Genomic DNA, 22,114 nt, shown 5'->3' with positions numbered 1-22,114 from the left:
TCGAGTCGTTCCCGGTTTTTAAAGCTAGATTTCGTAGGATATATCTTCATGCTCAAAATGGTTTTCGTATATCTATATATATCTCTATATGTATTGTATTTCAACGCGTTGGAGTGGGTTACCAGCATCTCTCGCTGAACAGATATATTTGGCTTTCAGGCACAAAATATTAAGTCTCTGGAGCGCGCTAGAACTTGGAGTATAGAAGTAGATAGTTTTCCCCTTTTGGCCTGCGTGCCACGTTACGTAATTACGCTTTGAGGATATTAGTTAGTTAGCCTGTGCACTTGGGTTCTCTAGCCCAGGTGTGGCATAGCACCCCGTACGCTTGTATTTATTTCTTGGGATTTAATGAGATTCCACCTTTGTTATAAGTTTTAAAAAGTCTTGAAAATCTGGGGTGTTACACAGCAGCAGCGCCGGTGGCACGTTGAGTTAGTCGGCGCCTCATCTTTTCAGCTTTGTCGACCATCTCTAGAGTCGGAGCGGCAGCCTCGTCGGAACTAGTGGAGTCGGAGTCGTAAGGACCTGTAAAGAAGAAAGATTAGTATTAACAGTCGGGCAGGAAAAGAAATGTAAAGGAAAGGCATGGGAGAACTACCTAAGGTGGCCGCGCCGTCTGGCAGCAAGCCTCGTTTGGCCATAGCTCGGACCCGAGACCAGTACTTAATAGAGTACGGCCCAAAGCCCCTCAAGAACTCGCCACCCTGGATCGCATCTTGAGAGAAGACGGCGTGCCGAGAGCAGGGCTTGAATAAAGCAGCCGGCCACAAGGTCGGAAAGGTGAAGGAAGAAAGAGCGGGGCGAACGAAGAAGTAGAGGGGCTTCCAGTCCTTGATGGAGTCGGACAACCCCTCAAAAAGCTGTCGCCCCGGACGAGCGGCAACCTGAACAAAGCCCGGCGAGTGCGAGGCAACCTTGTTCATGGTAAAGAGATACCGAAACAGGTCCAGATCCGGCTCACACATCCACCAGTGGCAGAGATTTATGAAGCAGGTGAGGAGGCGATGAGAATTGGGCACTAGTTGACCCGGAACCAAATTGTAGTGGCGAAAGAAGAGGGAGAAAAATGGACACGGAGGAACTCGGAAGCCGAAGGCAACCGAGTGCAAGTGAATACCCACACAACCCTCCGGTGGGTCATGAATGGGCCGGCCCTCTGGGTCAAAAACTAAGGCCGAAGGCCCAAGTAGAAAGTGGGCCATGTCCAGGTCCGCCACAGTAACGACGGACGGTGGCCCGGACGGCCGGACGATTGAATCGAACTTGCCTCGCGGCCGTCCGGCACCATCTGGCAGAGCCGCCACCGTCGTTAGGGGAGCGGGGCTAATAAGAGTAACCGCCCCGGAAGAAGAGGGGGTCGGTGGAAGAGAAGACGTCGATTGAAGATCTGCCGGAAGTTCCATGCGACGAGGAGAAGAAGAAGAAGAAGAGGAAGGAGAAGAAGAAGACGGGGAATTCGCCGCCGGGTTATCGACCGAGCGACGACGAGAAGAAGAAGAGTGTGAGGAGGAAGACATTTACCAACCTGAGTGTGTGGACTGAAGAAAATGCAGAAGAGGATCGGAGGTGCTTGACGCTGAGTATGGAGAGTTGAGAGAAAAGTGAGAGGAAGATGAAGAAGATGGCAATTTAAAAGGGGGGAGAATCCAAACGGACGGCCACGTGTCACCCTCTCATTAGAGAAGAGAAGGGTGACAAGAAGTGAAAGGACGTCGTAATTAATGCCTCGGAAGGCGGAAAGACGGTTCAGGCCTAAGGCTAGACTGCAGGCGGCGCGTCTACCCTAGGCTTGGTCCGGTGACACTGACCCGGCCTGCTAAGCCAAAAGCCCATAGTAGGCCGCGGCCTTTGGGCCCACCGGGTCTAGTTAGAAGCTTCCAGAAAAACCCGAAGGAATCTGGTCCGTCAGTCAACGCAAGCAAGGCTCACGAGAAGATTCCAGTCTCGGATTCGGACCACCAGATCTGGCGACTCCCCAACAAGAAAGATCCCATTAGGGAGGGAGTGGAAATCGATCAAAGAAAGTACAAGTATCAAACAAAACGAAAAGCATACAGTTTATTCGATAAAACACGAAAAGTACAAGGCCGAGGACTCGGCCAGAGGCAAGATACAAGGAAAAAGTAGATCAGGACTTGGCTTCTTTCTCCTCCGACGGGCGAGCTGGCGGGGGACCCTCCAAGAAGTACTGAGGTCGGAAAGGCGGAGGACTCGGCTCAGGCTCCGACACCTCGTCCAGATATACAGCCGGCTTCCCATCATCGATCATTTGCAGGGGCCTCTCTAGGGCGCTCGTAGACATAGCCACCCCAAAGAGCGGAGGAACCTCCCACACTTCTTCCTCCTCTTGAACTGGGTCGTCCATCACTGGTTCCATTTCCGCGACAGCAGGCTCCTTGCACATCAGGTCCAGCATGTCCGGGGGCACCACTGTAACACCCCGTGTTACGGCCTTCAATCCCGGATTAATTATTTAATTAATCCCGTTAATAATAATTAAATATGATTTAATTATGTTAGGTTTACCTTTAATTAATTAGTAAGGTCCACCATGAACCGTGGACCCTTACCCGAATAAGAATCTTAAGCCTGTTAGGAATAAAGGAAGTAGGCCTTTTACTATTCAGATTATGATTAGGATCCTCTTTAATTAATATGGTCCACTATGGACCATGGACCCTTATCCCTAAAACATGCCCTAGCCCTATAAGGAATAGAATTAGTAAACCCATACCATTCAGGCCCTAACTAGGAGTCTTAAATATATAAATAGGGAACTTAGGAGGCACCTAGAATCCCCACCACAATAATCTCTCACCACCCAAAGAGTTCCAAGAATCCCCTTAGGAGAAATCAAGAAATCAAGAAAGCTTAAAGAAAGATCCTTCATAGCCAAGGAATTAATTAAGGCTAAGAGGTAACCCATGTCTCAACAAAACCTATTTTCATAGTTATAATTCCCCCTTAGGGTTTCCCCATATTATTGTGTATTAGCAAGTTATGATGATTATTATTGGTAATTGATGTGATGATCCCATGGGGGATCTTGATAATCTTGATATTGGGAGATTCTTGATAATTATGGTGTTCTTGATGATTATGTGGAGTTCTTGATGATTATTTGTCGTTCTTGATAATTGTATGGCGTCCTTGATGCTTATGTGTTATTTGTACCGAATCTCGCAATTAAAAGACGAACCGTATTCTTGTTGGTATAAAAGTGATTAGAACCCTAGGTTGTATCGTATGATCTTATTCTTGGATTATCGGGTGGGAAAATCGCATGTTTGGGTGTTGATTATATTTAGAAAAGCATGATAGGTTATGTGCCGTTCGTTTCTCGTATTTGATCCGTTAATTGTCTACGTGTTGTCGTTAATTACGTTGTAAAGTGTCCAAGCATGGTTTCGGGTTCCACAACGGTTCCCGGGGCGTAAAGTGTGTGAAAAGAGTCAGTGGGGGGTAGGGGACCCGCCACCTACCCACGGCCGTGAAACACCGCCCGGCAGCAGGTGGCCGGCGGGCGGGCAGCTGCCCGCCGGCGACCCGCTGCCCGGAACAGTAAAGTCCGGCGGGTGGCCCCCACCCACCGGCTACCCGCTGGAAATTATCCCACCTCGGGATCCCGGCTTCCCCGTTTGATGTTCCCCCATTCCCCGTGGTGTCCCAACGGACTCCGTTTATCGTGCCTATGTCTAGTTTGATGTTTCGGGTACCGTTCGTAGGTTTATGAGTCTATTATATTGCATGCTAGTTGAATTGGTACCCCGTTGACCTAGGTGGCAGAAGTATGAATCCCTTAGGACTATTCTTAGTATGTGATGGATCACGCATAGGTTTTGTTATACGTTTCCTCCCCCTTCCCAATGTGCAATGTGGGTTGCATGTGCTTGCTATGTGTTATATGTGTGTGTTACCCCAATTCGGTTGCGATCGGATTGGTTATCCTAAGCTGCGGTTCAGAAGCTGGCTGCGGTCAGATCGATACTCTTGGGCTGCGGTCCACCGTTTGGTTGCGATCAAACGTTTCTATACGAGCTGCGGTTCGTCCTTTTTCCTGGCTGCGGTCAGATGACATTCTCTTGGGCTGCGGTCCACTGTTTGGATGCGATCAAACACTATGATGAGCTGCGGTTCATCGGTCGGTTGCGATCAACCCCTCCGTGTTGCGATACGGGGCAGGGTGCTGCGGGGCCGTGTCAGAGCTATATGCGCTGACCCTCATGTATGGGCATGCGATTGGTCCTGTGGCGCCAACAAAGTGTGCTATGTGTTGTGATATGGATGAGTTGTGATTACGAGTGTCTTGGGGGATGTGACTATGGGATTTATATGGGGGATTGTTCACGTTGGGTTATGATCATTGTTTATGCTTTGCCTTATCTGCCTTATCTGTTGTGAACTGCATATGCTCGTTATAACTGTTGCTTGTGTCTGGCCTTATCTGTCGAGTCATTCCCGGTTTTTAAAGCTAGAGTTCGTAGGATATATCTTCATGCTCAAAATGGTTTTCGTATATCTATATATATCTCTATATGTATTGTATTTCAATGCGTTGGAGTGGGTTACCAGCATCTCTCGCTGAACAGATATATTTGGCTTTCAGGCACAGAAGATTAAGTCACTGGAGTGCGCTAGAACTTAGAAGTAGATAGTTTCCCTTTTGGCCTGCGTGTCACGTTTACGTATTTACGCTTTGAGGATATTAGTTAGTTAGCCTGTGCACTTGGGTTCTCTAGCCCAAGTGTGGCATAGCACCCCGAACGCTTGTATTTATATCTTGGGATTTAATAAGATTCTACCTTTAATATAAGTTTTAAATGTCTTGAAAATCTGGGGTGTTACAACCACAATGGGGTCTGAGGCCGAGTCGCCTACCAGACGGCCTCCGTTAGCTAGCCTCTTTTGCTTCAACTTCTCCAGTCGAGCATGCTCCTGGTTACGAATGGACCAGCGGCGATCACCGTCTCTGTAGCTCATAGCTCCATGCTTTCCAAAATGAGATGTATTGTCATTTGCACGAACCATGAAGGGTCCTTATATAGCCCAATGGAAGCGAATACCTAGGCGAGAATCACGGAGGAAATTGTAACTGACATAACTGAGCCGGATTGGACGGAAGGCGCGAATCTCTGTCAGAGATTAGTTCCATCAAATCCGCCCGGGAAGAGCAAGATTCGCACACCGTGCAGAAAAGATTAGATTCACCCAAGATATGGGGAATCTTGCAGATGTCAGACTGAAAAAGGCCTGACGATGCGGCCGACTCCTTAATCAGTCGGCCGGAGGGATACACGACAAACACAAAATATAATACAGGACGGGACATTAGCAGTTTATTGAAAAGAAGGGGATACAACGGGTCGGGAGCTTATTACAACGAAGATAATTAAAATGCTCCTAAGTAAGCCCCTCGGAAACATGAAGTCAACACTGGTCAAAGATGATCACTCGCCGGGTGAGGAGGAGTTGCTTCCAAAGAACCTTCCCCCAGGGATACGTCTCCAAGTAACGAGCATAGTCCTCATCGTCCATCAGACCCGTGACTGGCCCGTCGGGGTCATCCAGAGGAATAGAGAAAGTCATGCGGAAAGTCAATTGTTCGGCGACGGCCACCTCCACGAAGGATCCATCTTGAGAGGTCACCCTGGCGGTTGTTGGAGTCGGCGGACAAAGCAAGGGCGGCACGACCTCTCGCTGAGGCGGGGTCGGCGGCTGAGAAACTGAGGAGGTAGCACCAGTAGGAGATCTCCGAGGAGTCGGACGAGAAGCTTTTTTCTTGCTTCCTCCCAGGTCGAGTCCGCTTCGAAGGAAGGGGACGTCGAGGAGAGCCAAAATCGATCCGCTTCCCTTTCAGAGGTGAGTGACCCATGGTGGACCAGTGGATAAGACGAGAAGAATAAGAGACCATTTATAGGAGCCGCACGGAGCTAGGAGAATCGAAACGGTTCCGATGAATCCGGAAAGATGGCAGAGAATCCGGGCGTCATAAGGGATATTCAATGCATGGATTCGGAGATTGAGAAAGACGATCGGTTACTACTTTTCCAAATCCGGATTAGCGGACCGGATGTGGAAAAGTGAGGGACTAGTTGATGGAGTGAGAACCCCGGCCCAAGAAGGATTGGCCCAAGAAGGGAATCCAAGATAAGGAACGTGGGCTAGCAGTGAAAGAAGCCCAGTGGGAACTTGGGCCGAATCCAGGAGTCGGCCCAGGCCCAAGTCCACGAAGGGACGGCTCAGAGCCGTTAGGCGAGCGTCGAGAGGCCTCATTTAAGAAGACCCGGCCCCGGAGCCGTTGGAGGCATTCAAGGCAGGACTCGGTCAGACCGTTATGGATCCAAGGAGCCGTTGATCAATCCGGTAACGGCGCCCAACGGCTCGACGATTGTAATTAGCCTTGAAGTCAGTCATTAATGGCCTTCAAGTCGGTAGGAGGGGAGCCTGCTATAAAAAGGCTCCTCCACCCTTGTAATCCAGACAAGTTTATCCGGAGAGAAGAGAGAGATACACTGAAAGCTATTACGAGTACTGTCATTTCTCTGCAATTTTGTGTGAAAGGTGAATCGACCAACTAAGGTTGTGTTGGACCTCCCTGGGCCTGAAAACCCAAAAACCAACATAAATCTTAATATTTGCCAATAATTGAATGATAATTTAATTATTAATTTAATGCTAAAAAAATAAATTAATTAAGAACTTAAATGGCATCAATATTCCAAAACAAGTAATTATCATATATTTACCATTTGCCAACAATAATATACAATATTAAATATGGTAATACTGATATGGAAATATTTAAACCACATTATTTCTATTTACCAAAATTTAATAAGTAAAATTAATTATGAAATAAGGCCAATAAATATATATGGTGAATAAATATAAAAGTAAATTGCTTTAATAGGAAATGTACCAATTGCAGTAGCAAGATTGCATCAAGATTCTAAAGCCGCATCAAGTTGCCTATGCCGCCTGCCTCTCCGTCGGACTCGTATATTAAATCAATTCGCCAGAAAAAAAAATCTGGCGAAACAAACGATGATTCTCCAGCGCACAATTTCAGCAAGTGAATCGGCAAATAAATAATTTCAGGCACAAATTTCAGAAAAATTAAAATCCTTCTTAATGTTGAAATTGAATTAGTAGTTCAAAATCAACTAAAATTAATTTTTAACCGTCTTAAACGGTTAAACCAATTAAAAATAATTCATTCAAAGTATACATAATATTTTGCTTAATTATATCAAAAGATATCTTTCATATGCATATTTTGATGAATGTAATTGAAAACCGAAGCATGTACTAAACTTGATGTACATAACATTAATATTGTTTTAGTCAAAACAATCAACCAAGCAGAGATTATAAAGGCTCTGATACCAAATGTGAGATTTAAATATACAGAGCATAATCTACGAGAAACTTAACTCGTAACAGCGGAAGCGGAAGCACTGTAGATCTCCAGCCATGGTTGATATCATATTGTGTTGCCTCTTGAACGGTAGATCTGCAGAATAGGGTTAGCCGTTTTGTCTCATACTTGACTCAGAACCCTAGATGGTGTACTGGTATTTTCTGAGCAGTATGAGTACCATAACTTTATGCTATATAATGAATGTGTCCTGTATCCCATCAATACAGGGTTTATATAGGCATATGGGTGGAATACACACTTAACCTGATGTCCAGTCCAACCAATTACTTAATGGGCCTAGTCCACTTGCACCACATAATTAAGGCCCATATGGGAAAGTCTTACAGTGAGAAGAAGAGAGACTAGGGACATGTAAAACATCATGTAACTTAAAAGACATAGAATCAATAGCTAACGAAGCGGAACTAACATTAACAATAGGCAAACATGTACCACTGCCGACTCGCAGAGTCTCCGGGCCATCATAACGTGTTGCAGAAGTCATCAAAGAAGAATCAGGCGTAGCATGATTTGTAGCACCAGTGTCAGGGAACCCCTGATGAGGACCGTTGGAATCACCATTATCACCAGAGACGGCCACATTAGCCTGAAAACTCAGAGCCCCTGAATAACGCCGAAAACAGTTGGCTCCCGTGTGACCAAAACATTTACAAATTTGACAAGGATCATCATAGCGCCAAAAACAATTGGCTCTCGTGTGACCAAAACGTTTATAAATTTGACAAGGATCATCATAGCGCCAAAAACAATTGGCTCCCGTGTGACCAAAACGTTTACAAATTTGACAGGGATCATCAATGCCACGTCGTTCACTGGACTGCTTCTCATACGGTGTATCTTGGTTTGATGCCATCGGCTATTGCTACGAAGCGAGGTGACGTCGTGTCTTTACAAGAAATTATTTTGGTTTGTGCTTCCGTTATTTTGGCCCTCATAATAACCCTAGCTAACTGATACCAGATGAGAATATAATTGTGTTGTATTCAATAATAATGTCTGAGAGTACAGAGAGCGAATATATAGATATGCTAGATAGAATCCTAGTCTAACACGAATAATATAGTTCTAGTCTAATATGGATAATATAGTCCTAATATTAAAAAGTTTGGACTATACTATACTTTAAGGTACATTTGAAACTCATGTGAGTTGCTATCTTCTTTAGAAAGGCCTCAAATACAATGTCTCTAAACCTTATGTGCTTTCTATTTTTTCCTAGATACATTGGAAGGGCTATGGTTCAGATTTTGACACATGGTAACCTAAGGGTTTGAGGTATAATTGAAAAATGTATGTTATTAATATGTATTTTATTTTATGGTATGTAGTCACCATCTTTCTATTTTTTAAAATACAGATTATGAATTGCTTTTGATTTTGTTAATATCTTTTTTATTAATGGATTTGTAAACTACATTTTGTAATGTAGGTATCAAATGAAGAAAGTGGTCTTCAATCTTTACTTGGATTATTCTGGGTTGAGCTCTGTACAGCAGCAAGCAGTCAACAAGCCAAAGCTTCAGTGGATTCCCCCATTGGGTTCAGCCAAGAAGGAAGAATTGGCAGCTATGACTCCTTTAATTCTTTCTGCATTACATAATTTGAGTATGTAGTTTGGAAGGCGATACTTTTAAAAAGTATGTTTCACAATTTTTGGTTGATTTAGTCCGGAGTGAGCATATCTCTGGAGAAGTTGAGCTAGTTCTGTAGACTTTCAGTACTTGAATATGTAGACTTTTGTACTTGAATATTGTTTGATATTATTATTTGACAAATATTTGTTATAATTGATTTTCTTTTAAATTGAATGTGTATATGAATTTGTTTGTGGTTGCAATGAAAATTTGAATGTAGGGAATTATATTAAAAAAAAATTAATGAGAATCATAAAAAATAAAATGAAAAATTTAGTGGCAGTTCAAAAATGTCACAATTATTAAATAAGAAAACAATTTTAAAAATAAAAATATATTTTAGCGGCGGTTTTATTAAAACTGCCGCTAATATTTATGGTAAAAATAAAATAAAATTATATTTTAGCGGCGGTTGTATAACTGCCGCTAATATTTACAGTAAAATTAAATAAAATGTTTACCGGCAGTTATATAAATGTCGCTAAAAGTTAACAAAAAAAAATGATTAATTTTTCGCGGTGATTCACGAACCGCCGCTAAATGTAGTAAAAATCGCCGCTAAATGATTGACGAACTAATTTTCGCGGTTGTAAAAAATCGTTGCTAAAGTCTTCGTGACACACTATTTAGACGCGTTTGGATAACCGCCGGGGAACGCAATAGTGACGGTTTTTAACCGCCGCTAAATGCCATATTTGGTGTAGTGCTAGTCCAGGTGTGTGCATCTGACCATTCCTCCGATCAGCAGTTTTCATTTCATTCTGCACCCAATTGTTTATTTCAGGTTTGTGGTCTGGAACGTTTCTATTATCAGTTTCACCCTTTGCTCCCAGGTGCTGATTTCAGGTTTGCAAGTTAGTTCTTTTCTAGGTCCACCAACTGTCCCATAAGAATTGAAGCTAACTATTTGCAGTCTGCAAATAAAGAAGAATATGCCAAGGCTTAAGCTGATGCAAAATAGTGCATTACCAGAAACTTTTATTGTAATTGACTAGCCCGTTGGCCTGTTAGCTCCTAACCGGTGAATTGAGACAAAGAGACAAAGAGCAGCATGAAAGTAAAGGGACAATGTAATGTATCATTCTCATTCCAACCAACTTCTCAATACAATGATACAACATATATATAAATACAATATGTAACACCAAATAATAATGGTGGTAATAATAATGCCATGACCGTTACATCCATTTTGTATTGAATGTTCATAATGTCCATATAATATATACTTATAACAACTTTATAATAATTTTAAATTTCAATTTTGATCCACTGACTATTGAATTTATATTTTTTCAAAAATGTTAATTTAGTACCTTGACTATGCAATTTTTTTCAATTTTGACCACGCCGGCCAAATTATCGGTCAAATGTGATTGAAAAATATTAATAAACAAAATAATTAGAGTATTTTAATCATTTCACTACTCTTTTTTTCTTCTCCGGCGAGTCCATTTTTTCCACCATGCTTTCCAGTGAATGCAATGAGCGGGAATGCACGTGCCGATCCGAAGCGGCATACCGCCATCGCGTTGAGCCCTCAGACGTGGTTGTGCTTTGGAAAGGTCTAGGGTTTGAGTCCTACTCGGGTTAATGTAATTTTTATGACATTTTACTAACTATTATTAGTAGTGAGCAATATATATATATATATATATATATATATATATATATATATATATATATATATATATATATATATATATATAACATTCTTTTATATTAATAATGAGATGTATTTTATAGGTTTCATATTTTGTTATTAATATTTTTATAAAGTTTTGATATGTTTTATTTTTTACTCATATCCAATAATATTTATGATTATACTTTTTTTAAGTGTTTCATTTTTTTTCAAACTATCTATTTTGTTGTAATGTTCCGTCCTCACTGAACAAAAATTCTGGCTCCGCGCCCTGCTTGCCAAAATAAAATTCCAAAATGAAAACAAGGCAAATGAAAATAATACTTCATTTCCTTTTCAAATAAATATATAGCATATTGGCCGAATTTTGGTCAGTGCATGAATTAGAACTTCCTACACTACAATCTACTAAATTAGTAGCCGAAACGTCGTAACAAAACCTTATTTCTGTTATATACGTCCTACCATTAGAAGCTGTCCGGCATATAACCGCTGGACGCCTAATATTAGTGAATCCCCGCTTAACCTGAATTTGACTGAATGCCCCCAAAATACTAGTAACGGTTGTAGGTGCACTATTGTCTGGGAAAATTTTCCCGCGTGCAAGGATAGTAGTTATATTGTATGCAATATATAACTGTACGGTCTTTTCAAAATAATCTACTTGGGGGAGTAGATTATTTGAGAGCATGCCATGAGTATTCCACTCGTACCTCCAAAACCTGTTATTGTAATTCCCATAATAGTCTAACCAAAAGCGATTTAATCTGGACAGCAAGTTTGGATACATCTGCAAATGCCATTTAAAATAAAAAATTAATTACTACAAAATGTATAAACCAATCAAAGTTTACATGTAAATGGCTAAGAATTGAGTTTATAAATTAATATAAATTATATATATATATATATATATATATATATATATATATATATATATCAATATTTTCTTTTTTTTTTTTGAAATTGTTTCTGGAAAGTTCACTAAAAACAGGTGTACCATGTTAAATAATAATAATAATAATAATAATAATAATAATAATAATAATAATAATAATTTTACCAAGTTAGGATTATATAACGGTGCCGTTGGAAGATTTTGACCTTGCGTAACTTGTGGCCAAAGGCCATGAATAGTGAAATCCTCTCTTATTTTAGCATATATACAGTTCACATGTGCACTCATTATAACTCTACAATAGCCCGGAGGCCAAAACAGTGATAAATGAAACCCATGCCAATGTGGAGGTGGAGGTGGAGGTGGAGGTGGAGGTGGAGGTGGAGAGGGAGGGGGAGGGGGAGGAAGGAGAGGAAGCTTAGATAGTTGCATATGTGAATTCAAATTTGAACAGATGGCATCACTCACTTTCAAACAAAGAAGAAGAACCACAAACACAAACCTATTCATTTTTTTTTGGAATAAAAACTCTAGTAATGAAGGTTGGTCATTAAGAGTGGCATATAATACCCTTTTATAATAAGATTTGTTGATCTCTTCTATGACACAACTAAATATACTAATTAGGTACTAATTAAGTTAGTCATGAAGGTTAAATATTAATATATATATATATATATATATATATATATATATATATATATATATATATATACTTAGGTACTAATTAAGTTAGCCATGAAGGTTAAATATTGATAGTTAATATATATATATATATGTAGACAACTAAATATACTAATTAGGTACTAATTAAGTTAGTCATAAAGGTTAAATATTAATATATATATATATATATATATATATATATATATATATATATATATATATATACTTAGGTACTAATTAAGTTAGCCATGAAGGTTAAATATTGATAGTTAATATATATATGTAGACAACTAAATATACTAATTAGGTACTAATTAAGTTAGTCATAAAGGTTAAATATTGATAGTTAGGGATGCAAATTTATTGATTTGCTTTCATGCTGAAATAATTATTGTAATTATTACACATTAAAAAGAGCTAATACCACATAATCCTCACTAATTTTGAATCATAGACAAAGCAAATCATTATTTAATTAACTTTTATGGAAGCATTAATTAAGGCAAAATTAAAGGTAATTCACTGAACCTCCTTGCAAGAGAAAAAATTACTAAATTTCTTTCTTAACCTATACATCAATACATGCATCGATGCACCAATGAACTTTGAGCTAATACTATACCTATCCTACTATACTATAATAATAAAGCCACATCCCTTTCGTAATTAAAATTAGATAAAAGTTTCCCGCTCAAGTAATACGGTGCCGTTTTATTGTTAATAATAACCAGCGCATCTTTTAGGTTTTAAGTGTATTGTCATTTAAACATCCGATGAAGCGTGGGTAATATAACTAGACAACTTTAACTGATCAAGCATCACCATCTGTGGCTATTTTGAAGTTAATGTCAGATGAATTCTCTCTTGTTTAGAGCATCCATAATAGAGAAGAATATGAAAATAATGTCAGATGAATTCTTTCTTGAAGATAATAATTGATGTAGGAAAGAAATAAATGAAAGAGATTTAAGGAGAAAGCGAGATTTAAGGAGAAAGCCTTGTAACAGCAAGGCAACAACCAAGCCCCGTGCACGCACCCGGCTGTGCGTCAAGCGCACCTGACATGCGTTTGGGTTATATATTTTTTTATTTAAAAATTCAGTTTTAGTTTTTTTTTCTCCCCTCCCACATTATCTTTCGTAATCACTCTTACATTCTCCCCTAATATCCCAACTGATAAGGATGCTCTTAGGATAATAGCAAATGTAGGGTGAATGATTTGAGAAATAAATCTCCTGCAACAACCCACATCATGTCAGATCCAAAAAAATAAAATAAAATGGAAGAAACAAGGGCTTAAAAATTAACACGTGAGGCGCGTCAGGCTGTGAATGAATAAATATTTAGAATACTGAATACACATTTAAGCAATAAAGCCAACTAAAACATTATGCACAAATAAATAGCTCAGTTTGATGGGTTGGGCACAGGTCAGGTTCAGGTTCGCCCCGAGCCTAAATATGTTACTCGAAAGTTTTCGGGCCCTGTGTTTTTAAATCCAAAACTGAACCCAAATTTAACGGGTTCTTTTTGGATTCAGGTACATCGGGTTCGGGTGATTAAACCCAAAAATATAAATCTTTTTTAAAAAATCAAAATTTCTAAATGTTCTGAGCTGGAAAGTTATACAAGTATTAGAAATAAAGTAATAAGACCCCCCCTATTACATCAAAAGGCATTGAGAAAATAAAGAAAGAAAATAAAATTCTAAAATAAACCTAAAAGATCTAAATTAATAATTTACAACAAAAAACTTTTTTAACATTACAACAATTTACTAATCTAATAAAATAATGATTAGAGACATGAAGCATAAATAACAATTTTTTTTTTTAAAAACAAAAAAAAGCAGTGAAAAATCCTTGTCAGTTCAGTTAAAGCTGTTGAAGTTGTATTCCCCCTCCTCAAATTCCATATGTTGCTACAATAAAAAGAAGAAAAGTGAGATAAATATCATTTCAATGTGTCATTTTGTAGTGCGACAATTCATGCATATATTTGAACCAATATCACTGTTATTTGAAGAGAGAAAGAACATAAATAGAGAAATGGTGTGACAAAATAATGTAATATTAGATTGGTTTGCAGATTCAAATAGCATTGCAGTATAAACAAGCTATTGCTATTCCAAAAGTAGGGAGAAGCAATTCACACTTCATTTGTCAAAGCACAAAAGAGAACAAAGCAAGTTAAGCAACTAAGCCAAAATGGTATTTCTTTCACCAATACAAATAAATACTTACAATATTTAAATGAGATAAGGGAGAAAAATCACTTGAATCAACCTTAATGCACATGAATTTGTAAGATCTACTTATTTTCAAATCAAAATTGATCTACTTGGCTATATCTACTAATAGTGTATTCGAAAACTATTAATAAAAGAGAAATTATACCAAAAGCATTTGGCAAATTAATAAAAAAAAAAAAAGAATTTTTTTCCAAACACAATTAAAAAACCCAAAACATATATTTTCGAGAAAATAAAAAGCCAAAAAAAATAGTAAATTACCTGTTAATGAGACATAGATTTTTTAGATATTTATGGCCAAGTTTGGTTTTTTCCCTTTGAGTAGGGGACCGCCAGTCGAAGCCTCAAAGATCTGCCCAGATCTACGTTGTGCTTAGCAGATCTAGGGTTTCCTGTGAAGAAAGTGTGAGAGAATGAACGTCAAAGACTATCCGTATGAGTAAATTAAAATTTAAAAGACTGAAATTGATAGGTTAGAGAGAACTCACCGAGAATGGGTTGAGTGTCTGAGAGCCTGAGCGAAGGCGAGAACCGAGAGGACCGAAGTCGGAGTCGCATTCCGGTGGAGAGGCGGAACCAGTGAACCACGGCGGAGAGTTGGAGAGGGTGTGAGAACTGAGAGCTAAGAGGCGGAGACTGGAGATTGGAGATGGTGAGACTTGAGAGAGTGATGGATGATATACTGAGATGAGATCTGAGAGACAAAGAACAGAGGAGAAGGGAATCGCAAGAGAGAAACAAGGCGGAACTCGAAAGCATAACACAACACTCCAGATTATCTAACCCTAACTATTATTTATATACTATACGTATATTACGGGTATCGAGTCGAATCCGAATCTAATATTTTAAACCCGCGAACCAAACCGAATTACTAGCCTTCAACACAGTTTTTATCGGGTTGGACCCGAACGGTTCATATCCGAACCGGACTGCATTTTTCCGAGTTGAACCCGCGAAAATTCGGGCTAGACCCGAAATATGCCCACCCCTGACCCAGTGTAAAAAGTAGAAATGGTTAGGGGTGCATCGTTCGGTTCGGTTAGGCGGATGGACAACCCTTTCGTTTCGGATGTTATTATGTAAACCCTATTTCATTCTATAACTAGTATTTGTCCCTGTGCGATGCACGGAATGAATTTGTTAAAATATTTTAAGAATATTTGAATCGATATATAATTATATAAATTATTATATCGAATATTATATAATACAATTGATGAATTGAGTTGGATCGGTTGTATTTTCTAATGTTACCATTGCTTGAATTCGATCAAATAATTGATCAAAATTAATAGTCAATGTGTAAATGTGCGCTTTAAGTACTGAAACTTTAGATATTTTAAATATCTGATCATTGAATTATATCTGGGGATCATATTTAATTTTGAGTGAAATATTAATATTCATTACCTTTTCCAATTGGTCTAATTTGTTTTCCATCTTTAAGCAAAATCTTCCTTACACATTCTATACATAATTTTACATCTTTATATATGTGTATTGTAATGAGGTCCTATAATTTTGAATAAAGATGTGCTACAAAATCAGTCATAATTAATTTCTTTTGAATCATCCATACGCATTGCAAAAACATTTCCATCTTTAATTACACAATTTTCCTTATAAATTGTGGATACTAAACGATTCTATTCAATTTTTCATTTGTAAATATATATATCTTTACACAACTATATTTCTAGTAACATATATACACACGTTTTTTTAAATATTTCCAGTAACTTTACATTTTATAAAATATATAACCGAGATTAATATTTTTTCCATCTCGGCTAAACTTTTTTTTTTTTTGACATACTCGGCTAAACCTTATAATTACACAATCCTTATATTCTTAGTATAAAATAACATTTGGTGTAAAAATTATTAATTTTCATATCAATTAATATTATTTCCATCTCGGCTAAACCTTATATTTCCATCTCGTATTGCAAAACATTTTCCATCTTTAATTACAAAATTTTCCTTATAAATTGTGGATACTAAATGATTCTATTTCATTTTCGATTTTTAAATACATATCTTTACATAACTATATTTCAGTAACATATATATACATATTCTTTTTATATTTCGAGTAACTTTATATTTTATAAAATATATAACCGAGATTAATATTCTTTCTATATACTGAGTCAGTTTGGAAGTATTTTTCATTTTCAGTCAATTATTAATAGTGATTTCCTATTTCAATTGGCCTAAATTTTGTGTCATTTTTATTCTCAGTCAATTATTCTTTTTAATACATATTAATTAATTAATTAATATTTCCACAAACTTTACATTTTATAAAATATATAACCGAGATTAATATTTCTTTCTATCTCGGTTAAACATTAAGATGCAAACTTCATTTTACATTTTTATTAATACATTTTATACTAGTAATTTTTATATTTTTAGTAATTTATTAATATTCAAGTATTAATATTCATTTCCTTTTTCAATTGACCTAATTTTCATAAAAAAAATTTATATTTCCAGTAATTTATTAATATTCAAGTATTAACATTCATTTTATTTTTATTTTTTAATCAATTATTAATATTCATTTCATTTTGTGCATTTGAGTCAGTTAAAAACATTTTTAATTTTCAGTCGATTATTTATAGTCATTTCCTATTTCAATTGACCTAAATTCCGTGTCGTTTTTATTCTCAGTTAATAATTATTTTTGTAATATTCTTTTAAATACTATAATTTCACTTATGGACATGCATGTGTGGGTAAATGAATAAAACAAATGAATATTCAAAGGAATGTAAACCCATTAAATCTTTCAATTTAAACAAAAGACATAAATTTAAAATTTAAAATTTAAAATATAAAATCTATATGCTTATTTGTGCAGTTTACTGATTATGTTTATTACCAATTAATTATATTACCAATTATATTATAAAATACAATACACATTATTACCAATTATGCTATTATGTTATTGCCTAATTAATATTTTTTGTACACAATATTATAAATAGAATATTTAATTAATTGAGTACAAAAGTTTGAGCGGAAAAATGAAATAGGAAGATTATATATATATATATATATATATATATATATATATATATATATATATATATATATATATATAAGAGGTATTATTTTTATAATTAAGGTATAATATTATTAAATCGAAATTATTTAAAATATATAGATCCACATTAAGAAAAATCTTATTAATTTTGTTTATTAAAATTATATATTTATATTAAAGGTGAAATTATAAATAATTAAGTTCCAATAAGTTTAGTTACTTCCTAAGTTATATATGGGTAGTAATGAATATTTTCTATATTAGATTATGCTTATATATGGTTTACCCGTATTAGCCATCACTATATTAGATTAATATATAATTATTTTAATATAATATATAATTAAATCTAAACATATGGTAAATATATTCAATATTATTATGAAAGTAGTACAATTCTAAATTTACAATTATAGCTTTGTATATGAAAAATAGAGAAACTTAAATAGTTTAAATCAAAATTATTAAAAACAATGCGTCTACCGTACAAAATAAATATACTTGATTTAATAATTAATTATTAATATAATTTCCTAATATAAATTTATAATTATTAATAATTATTTGTGGTAATTATTATGCATTAAAAAAATAAATAAAAATAATAAGAAAAACAGAAGAGAAAATAATATATAGATGCCATACGATATCTTACATATGGCAAATCAATAAAATTTAATCTAGAATTATAGTAGAAATAGGAAAAGTAGGAAAGAAAATATTATATTATGAGTTGTATTACCATATTTTAATGTACAATCTATATCTATATATCTATATATATATAAAAGTAAAATCCTCCAAACAAATTTTCCCCCTAAAACTTAGGGTCATTTATGTAAATTAATATATATTATGTTGTTTATGGAAAGAATAATTTGGGATTGGTACGTGTGAATTAATTAAGAATAAAATTAATTAGGAATATTAATATAATGACTTAATTAAGAATAAATCAATATAATAAATTAATTATGGCAATACTTTAAAGAATAAATCAATATAATAAATTAATTATGGCAATACTTTAAAGAATAAATCAATATAATCTATATATATATAAAAGTAAAATCCTCCAAACAAATTTTCCCCCTAAAACTTAGGGTCATTTATGTAAATTAATATATATTATGTTGTTTATGGAAAGAATAATTTGGGATTGGTACGTGTGAATTAATTAAGAATAAAATTAATTAGGAATATTAATATAATGACTTAATTAAGAATAAATCAATATAATAAATTAATTATGGCAATACTTTAAAGAATAAATCAATATAATAAATTAATTATGGCAATACTTTAAATAAATAAATACAATTTCCTTTTGAAAAATCTTACAAATTTACAATTCTCATATTTTTTACCTATAAATACAATGAGATGACTAAAAAAATTAAACTCTTCATTTTACATTGCATCCTTCTTTTCCCTTGAAGGGGACTCTCTCATCACCAATTTAATCATTGTGGTTCAATAGTTGCTCAAACTAATATGCATATTTCAATGCATTAAAGGTACAATTTCTCTTTTAGCTATTTCTATTTCTGTGAAAAAAATATATTATTTTTTCATTTACATTCTTTATCATGTATTTGTCCAGGTCGATGCCACTTTAGACCAGCTGTAGTTGCTCTGACTAAGCCGATGCAGAAATGTTTAATTTTTTTAGAAACGTATATTTTTCGTATTATTTTTGTCTGTAATTGATCTTCCATAGTTTTTAATTATTGTTTTTTTTTTTTAATTTTGTATTATATGTATTTTTTTTTTTGTATTATTGTTTTGTTTCAAACAATAATTTTGTAATATTGTTTATCTATTTTATTTTCAGGCATGATTTTTGTTATTTGTGCGATGCAATGGTTACGGAGTCAGTAGGGGATACTATAGAGAGAAAAAAATCGATGGCAAGATTCAGAAGAATGTTGTGGAAAGTAGTTCCTCTTCATCTAATGAACATACTTCTTCTTATTCTGAGAAAGAATTGAAGGCCAATAAATTAAAATATCTCTATATGCATACTTAAAAGTACCATTTAGTGTTTTTTGCTTTTATTGACCTAAACTTGATTTCCTGTAATTAAATTCTTATAAAACCAATGTTCTTATATTTTTTGTTTGTTTCTAGAGTATGGATTATTTGTTCCATACATTTTTTATTTAAATATATTGGTTGTGTTTTAAGTACTGAGTATCTGATGGTATTTTTTTATTGTTCTCTTTGTGTTATGCAGGGAGGATTTTATTTTTTATTAATAGAATACAATATTATATGATTAATATTATTAAAGTAAGAAATTTATATATGACAAATTACTATATATAATTATGGTAACGTTTTATTTAAAATTTAAAGAAATTAATTTTTTTCTATACTATTAATAAAAATAAATTTTTTCTATGTACAATAATTGTATATTAAAATATAGTAATACAATACCTAATATAATATATTCTTTCTTACTTTTCCTGTTCTTACTATAATTATAGATTAAATTTTCTATCAATTTGCTTATGTAAGATATCGTATGACATCTATATATTATTTCCTCTTCTGTTTTTCTTATTCTTTTTATTTTTTTTAATGCCTAATAATTACCACAAATAATTATTAATAATTGTAAATTTATATTAGGCAATTATATAAATAATTAATTATTAAATCAAATATAATTTATTTTGTATTGTAGACGCATTGTTTTTAATAATTTTGATTTAAACTATTTAAGTTTCTATGTTTTTCATATACAAAGTTATAATTGTAAATTTACAATTGTAATACTGTTATAATAATATTGAATAAATATTACCCATATGTTTAGTTTTAATTATATATTATATTAAAATAATTATATATTAATATAATATAGTGATGATTAATACGGGTAAATCATATATAAGGATAATCTAATATAGAAAATATTCATTACTAACCATATATAACTTAGGAAATAACTAAACTTATTGAAACTTAATTATTTATAATTTCATCTTTAATATAAAATTATAAATATATAATTTTAATATCCAAATTTAATAAGATTTTTTTATTGTGAATCTATATATTTTAAATAATTTTAATTTAATAATATTATACCTTAATTATAAAATTAATACCATGTAGTCAATTAATTAAATATTCTATTTTATTTTTCCGCTCAAATTTTTGTAGTCAATTAATTAAATATTCTATTGGTAATACCGTGTACAAAAAATATTAATTAATTAATTAGGTAATAACATAATAGCATAATTGGTAATAATATGTATGGTATTTTATAATATACTTGGTAATATAATTAATTGGTAATAAACATATTCAGTAAACTGCAGTAAACTGCACAAATAAGCATATAGATTTTATATTTTAAATTTTAAATTTTAAATTTATGTCTTTTGTTTAAATTGAAAGATTTAATTGGTTTACATCTATACTATTACTAAAAACAAAATCATCCTTTCCAAAATATCTATACTATTACTAAAAACAAAATCCTCCTTTCTTATTTTCAAAAAAAAAAATCCTCCTTTCTTACTTTCCTTCCCAAACAATAAAAAAAGCGAAAAAAAAATTATATTACCAATTAATAATACTAATAATTAGTAAAAATGTTAGTAGTAAAATAGAAAACAAAAACTTAATTCACGAAAAGTAGAAAAGGAAATTAAATTCACTGATTAATTAATACTAACAATAATCAGTAAAAAAAAGTTTGTAGTAAAATAGGAAAATAAAAAATACCCTTAATTCACTAAAAACTAAAAATATAAACGGAATTTACTGATTACTAATAACCAGTAAAATAGAAAAATAAAAAATGAGTCTTAATTCAATGAAAATGAAATAAAAAATGGAAGATTGTGAAAAAAAAAAAAAGAAGATCATAATAAAGATAACAGTAAAATAAAAAGCAAAATTCTACCCAAAATTAGAAATATAAAAAAGATTCTTTTTTGAAGTCATAAAAAAGATTCTTAATTCATGAAAAATAGAAAAGGAAACAGAATTTACTGATTAATTAATACTACTAATAATAATAATCAGTAAAAAGGTTAGCAATAAAATAAGAAAATAAAAAAAGATCTTAAATTCACTAAAAATCTATACTCTATACTATTATTAAAAACAAAATCATCATTTCTTACTTTCCCGCCCAAACAATAAAAAAGAGGAAAAAATTATCAATTAATAATATTAATAATAATTAGTGAACAGGTTCATAGTAAAATAGAAACAACAAAATCCTTAATTCACAAAAAATTGAAAATGAAACGAAATTCACTGATTAATTAATACTAACAATAATCAGTATAAAAAAAAAGTTGTAGTAAAATATGAAAAAAAAAAAAAAGAATCCTCAATTCATTAAAAATGAAAAAAGAAACGGAATTCACTGATTAATACTAATAATAATCATACAATATTTAAATGCACTATAATTTTTTAATTATAATTCTATCAATATAAATTATAATTAATGAAATTATATTATAGAATTTTTCTATATACATA

At 33.8% G+C, this 22,114-nt stretch overlaps 1 protein-coding gene and 2 long non-coding RNA genes across 3 annotated transcripts; 1 reads left to right on the top strand and 2 right to left on the bottom strand.

Annotated features, from left to right (window-relative positions):
* Window positions 1-11,048: 11,048 nt before the first annotated feature.
* On the bottom strand, window positions 11,049-12,131 carry LOC109159138 (ribonuclease MC-like). Its single transcript, XM_019307171.1, has 2 exons — window positions 11,787-12,131; window positions 11,049-11,513 (listed from the first exon to the last, which is right to left on the bottom strand). Exons 1-2 carry the CDS (start codon window positions 12,129-12,131, stop codon window positions 11,049-11,051), a joined length of 810 nt encoding a protein of 269 aa, XP_019162716.1.
* A 1,858-nt stretch (window positions 12,132-13,989) lies between these two features.
* On the bottom strand, window positions 13,990-15,299 carry LOC109159434. Its single transcript, XR_002050564.1, has 3 exons — window positions 15,027-15,299; window positions 14,800-14,930; window positions 13,990-14,208 (listed from the first exon to the last, which is right to left on the bottom strand). It is a non-coding gene; the product is annotated as an uncharacterized LOC109159434 (long non-coding RNA).
* A 3,743-nt stretch (window positions 15,300-19,042) lies between these two features.
* Window positions 19,043-19,270, top strand: LOC109159479. Its single transcript, XR_002050585.1, has 2 exons — window positions 19,043-19,116; window positions 19,203-19,270. It is a non-coding gene; the product is annotated as an uncharacterized LOC109159479 (long non-coding RNA).
* Window positions 19,271-22,114: the final 2,844 nt, after the last annotated feature.

The sequence above is a fragment of the Ipomoea nil genome, unplaced genomic scaffold (genome assembly GCF_001879475.1).
Source record: "Ipomoea nil cultivar Tokyo-kokei standard unplaced genomic scaffold, Asagao_1.1 scaffold0302, whole genome shotgun sequence".
NCBI lineage: Eukaryota > Viridiplantae > Streptophyta > Magnoliopsida > Solanales > Convolvulaceae > Ipomoea > Ipomoea nil.
Note: the sequence above shows the minus strand (reverse complement) of the source record. Positions and strands in the feature narration are given on the sequence as shown.

What these genes read in the sequence shown, in the direction of transcription:
- LOC109159138 (XM_019307171.1), bottom strand. Translation starts at nt 12,131, where the DNA reads ATGAATAGGTTTGTGTTTGTGGTTCTTCTTCTTTGTTTGAAAGTGAGT. An exon ending in CGTTATATAATCCTAACTTG is followed by an intron (nt 11,514 to 11,786) that starts GTAAAATTATTA and finishes TGGCATTTGCAG; the next exon opens with ATGTATCCAAACTTGCTGTC.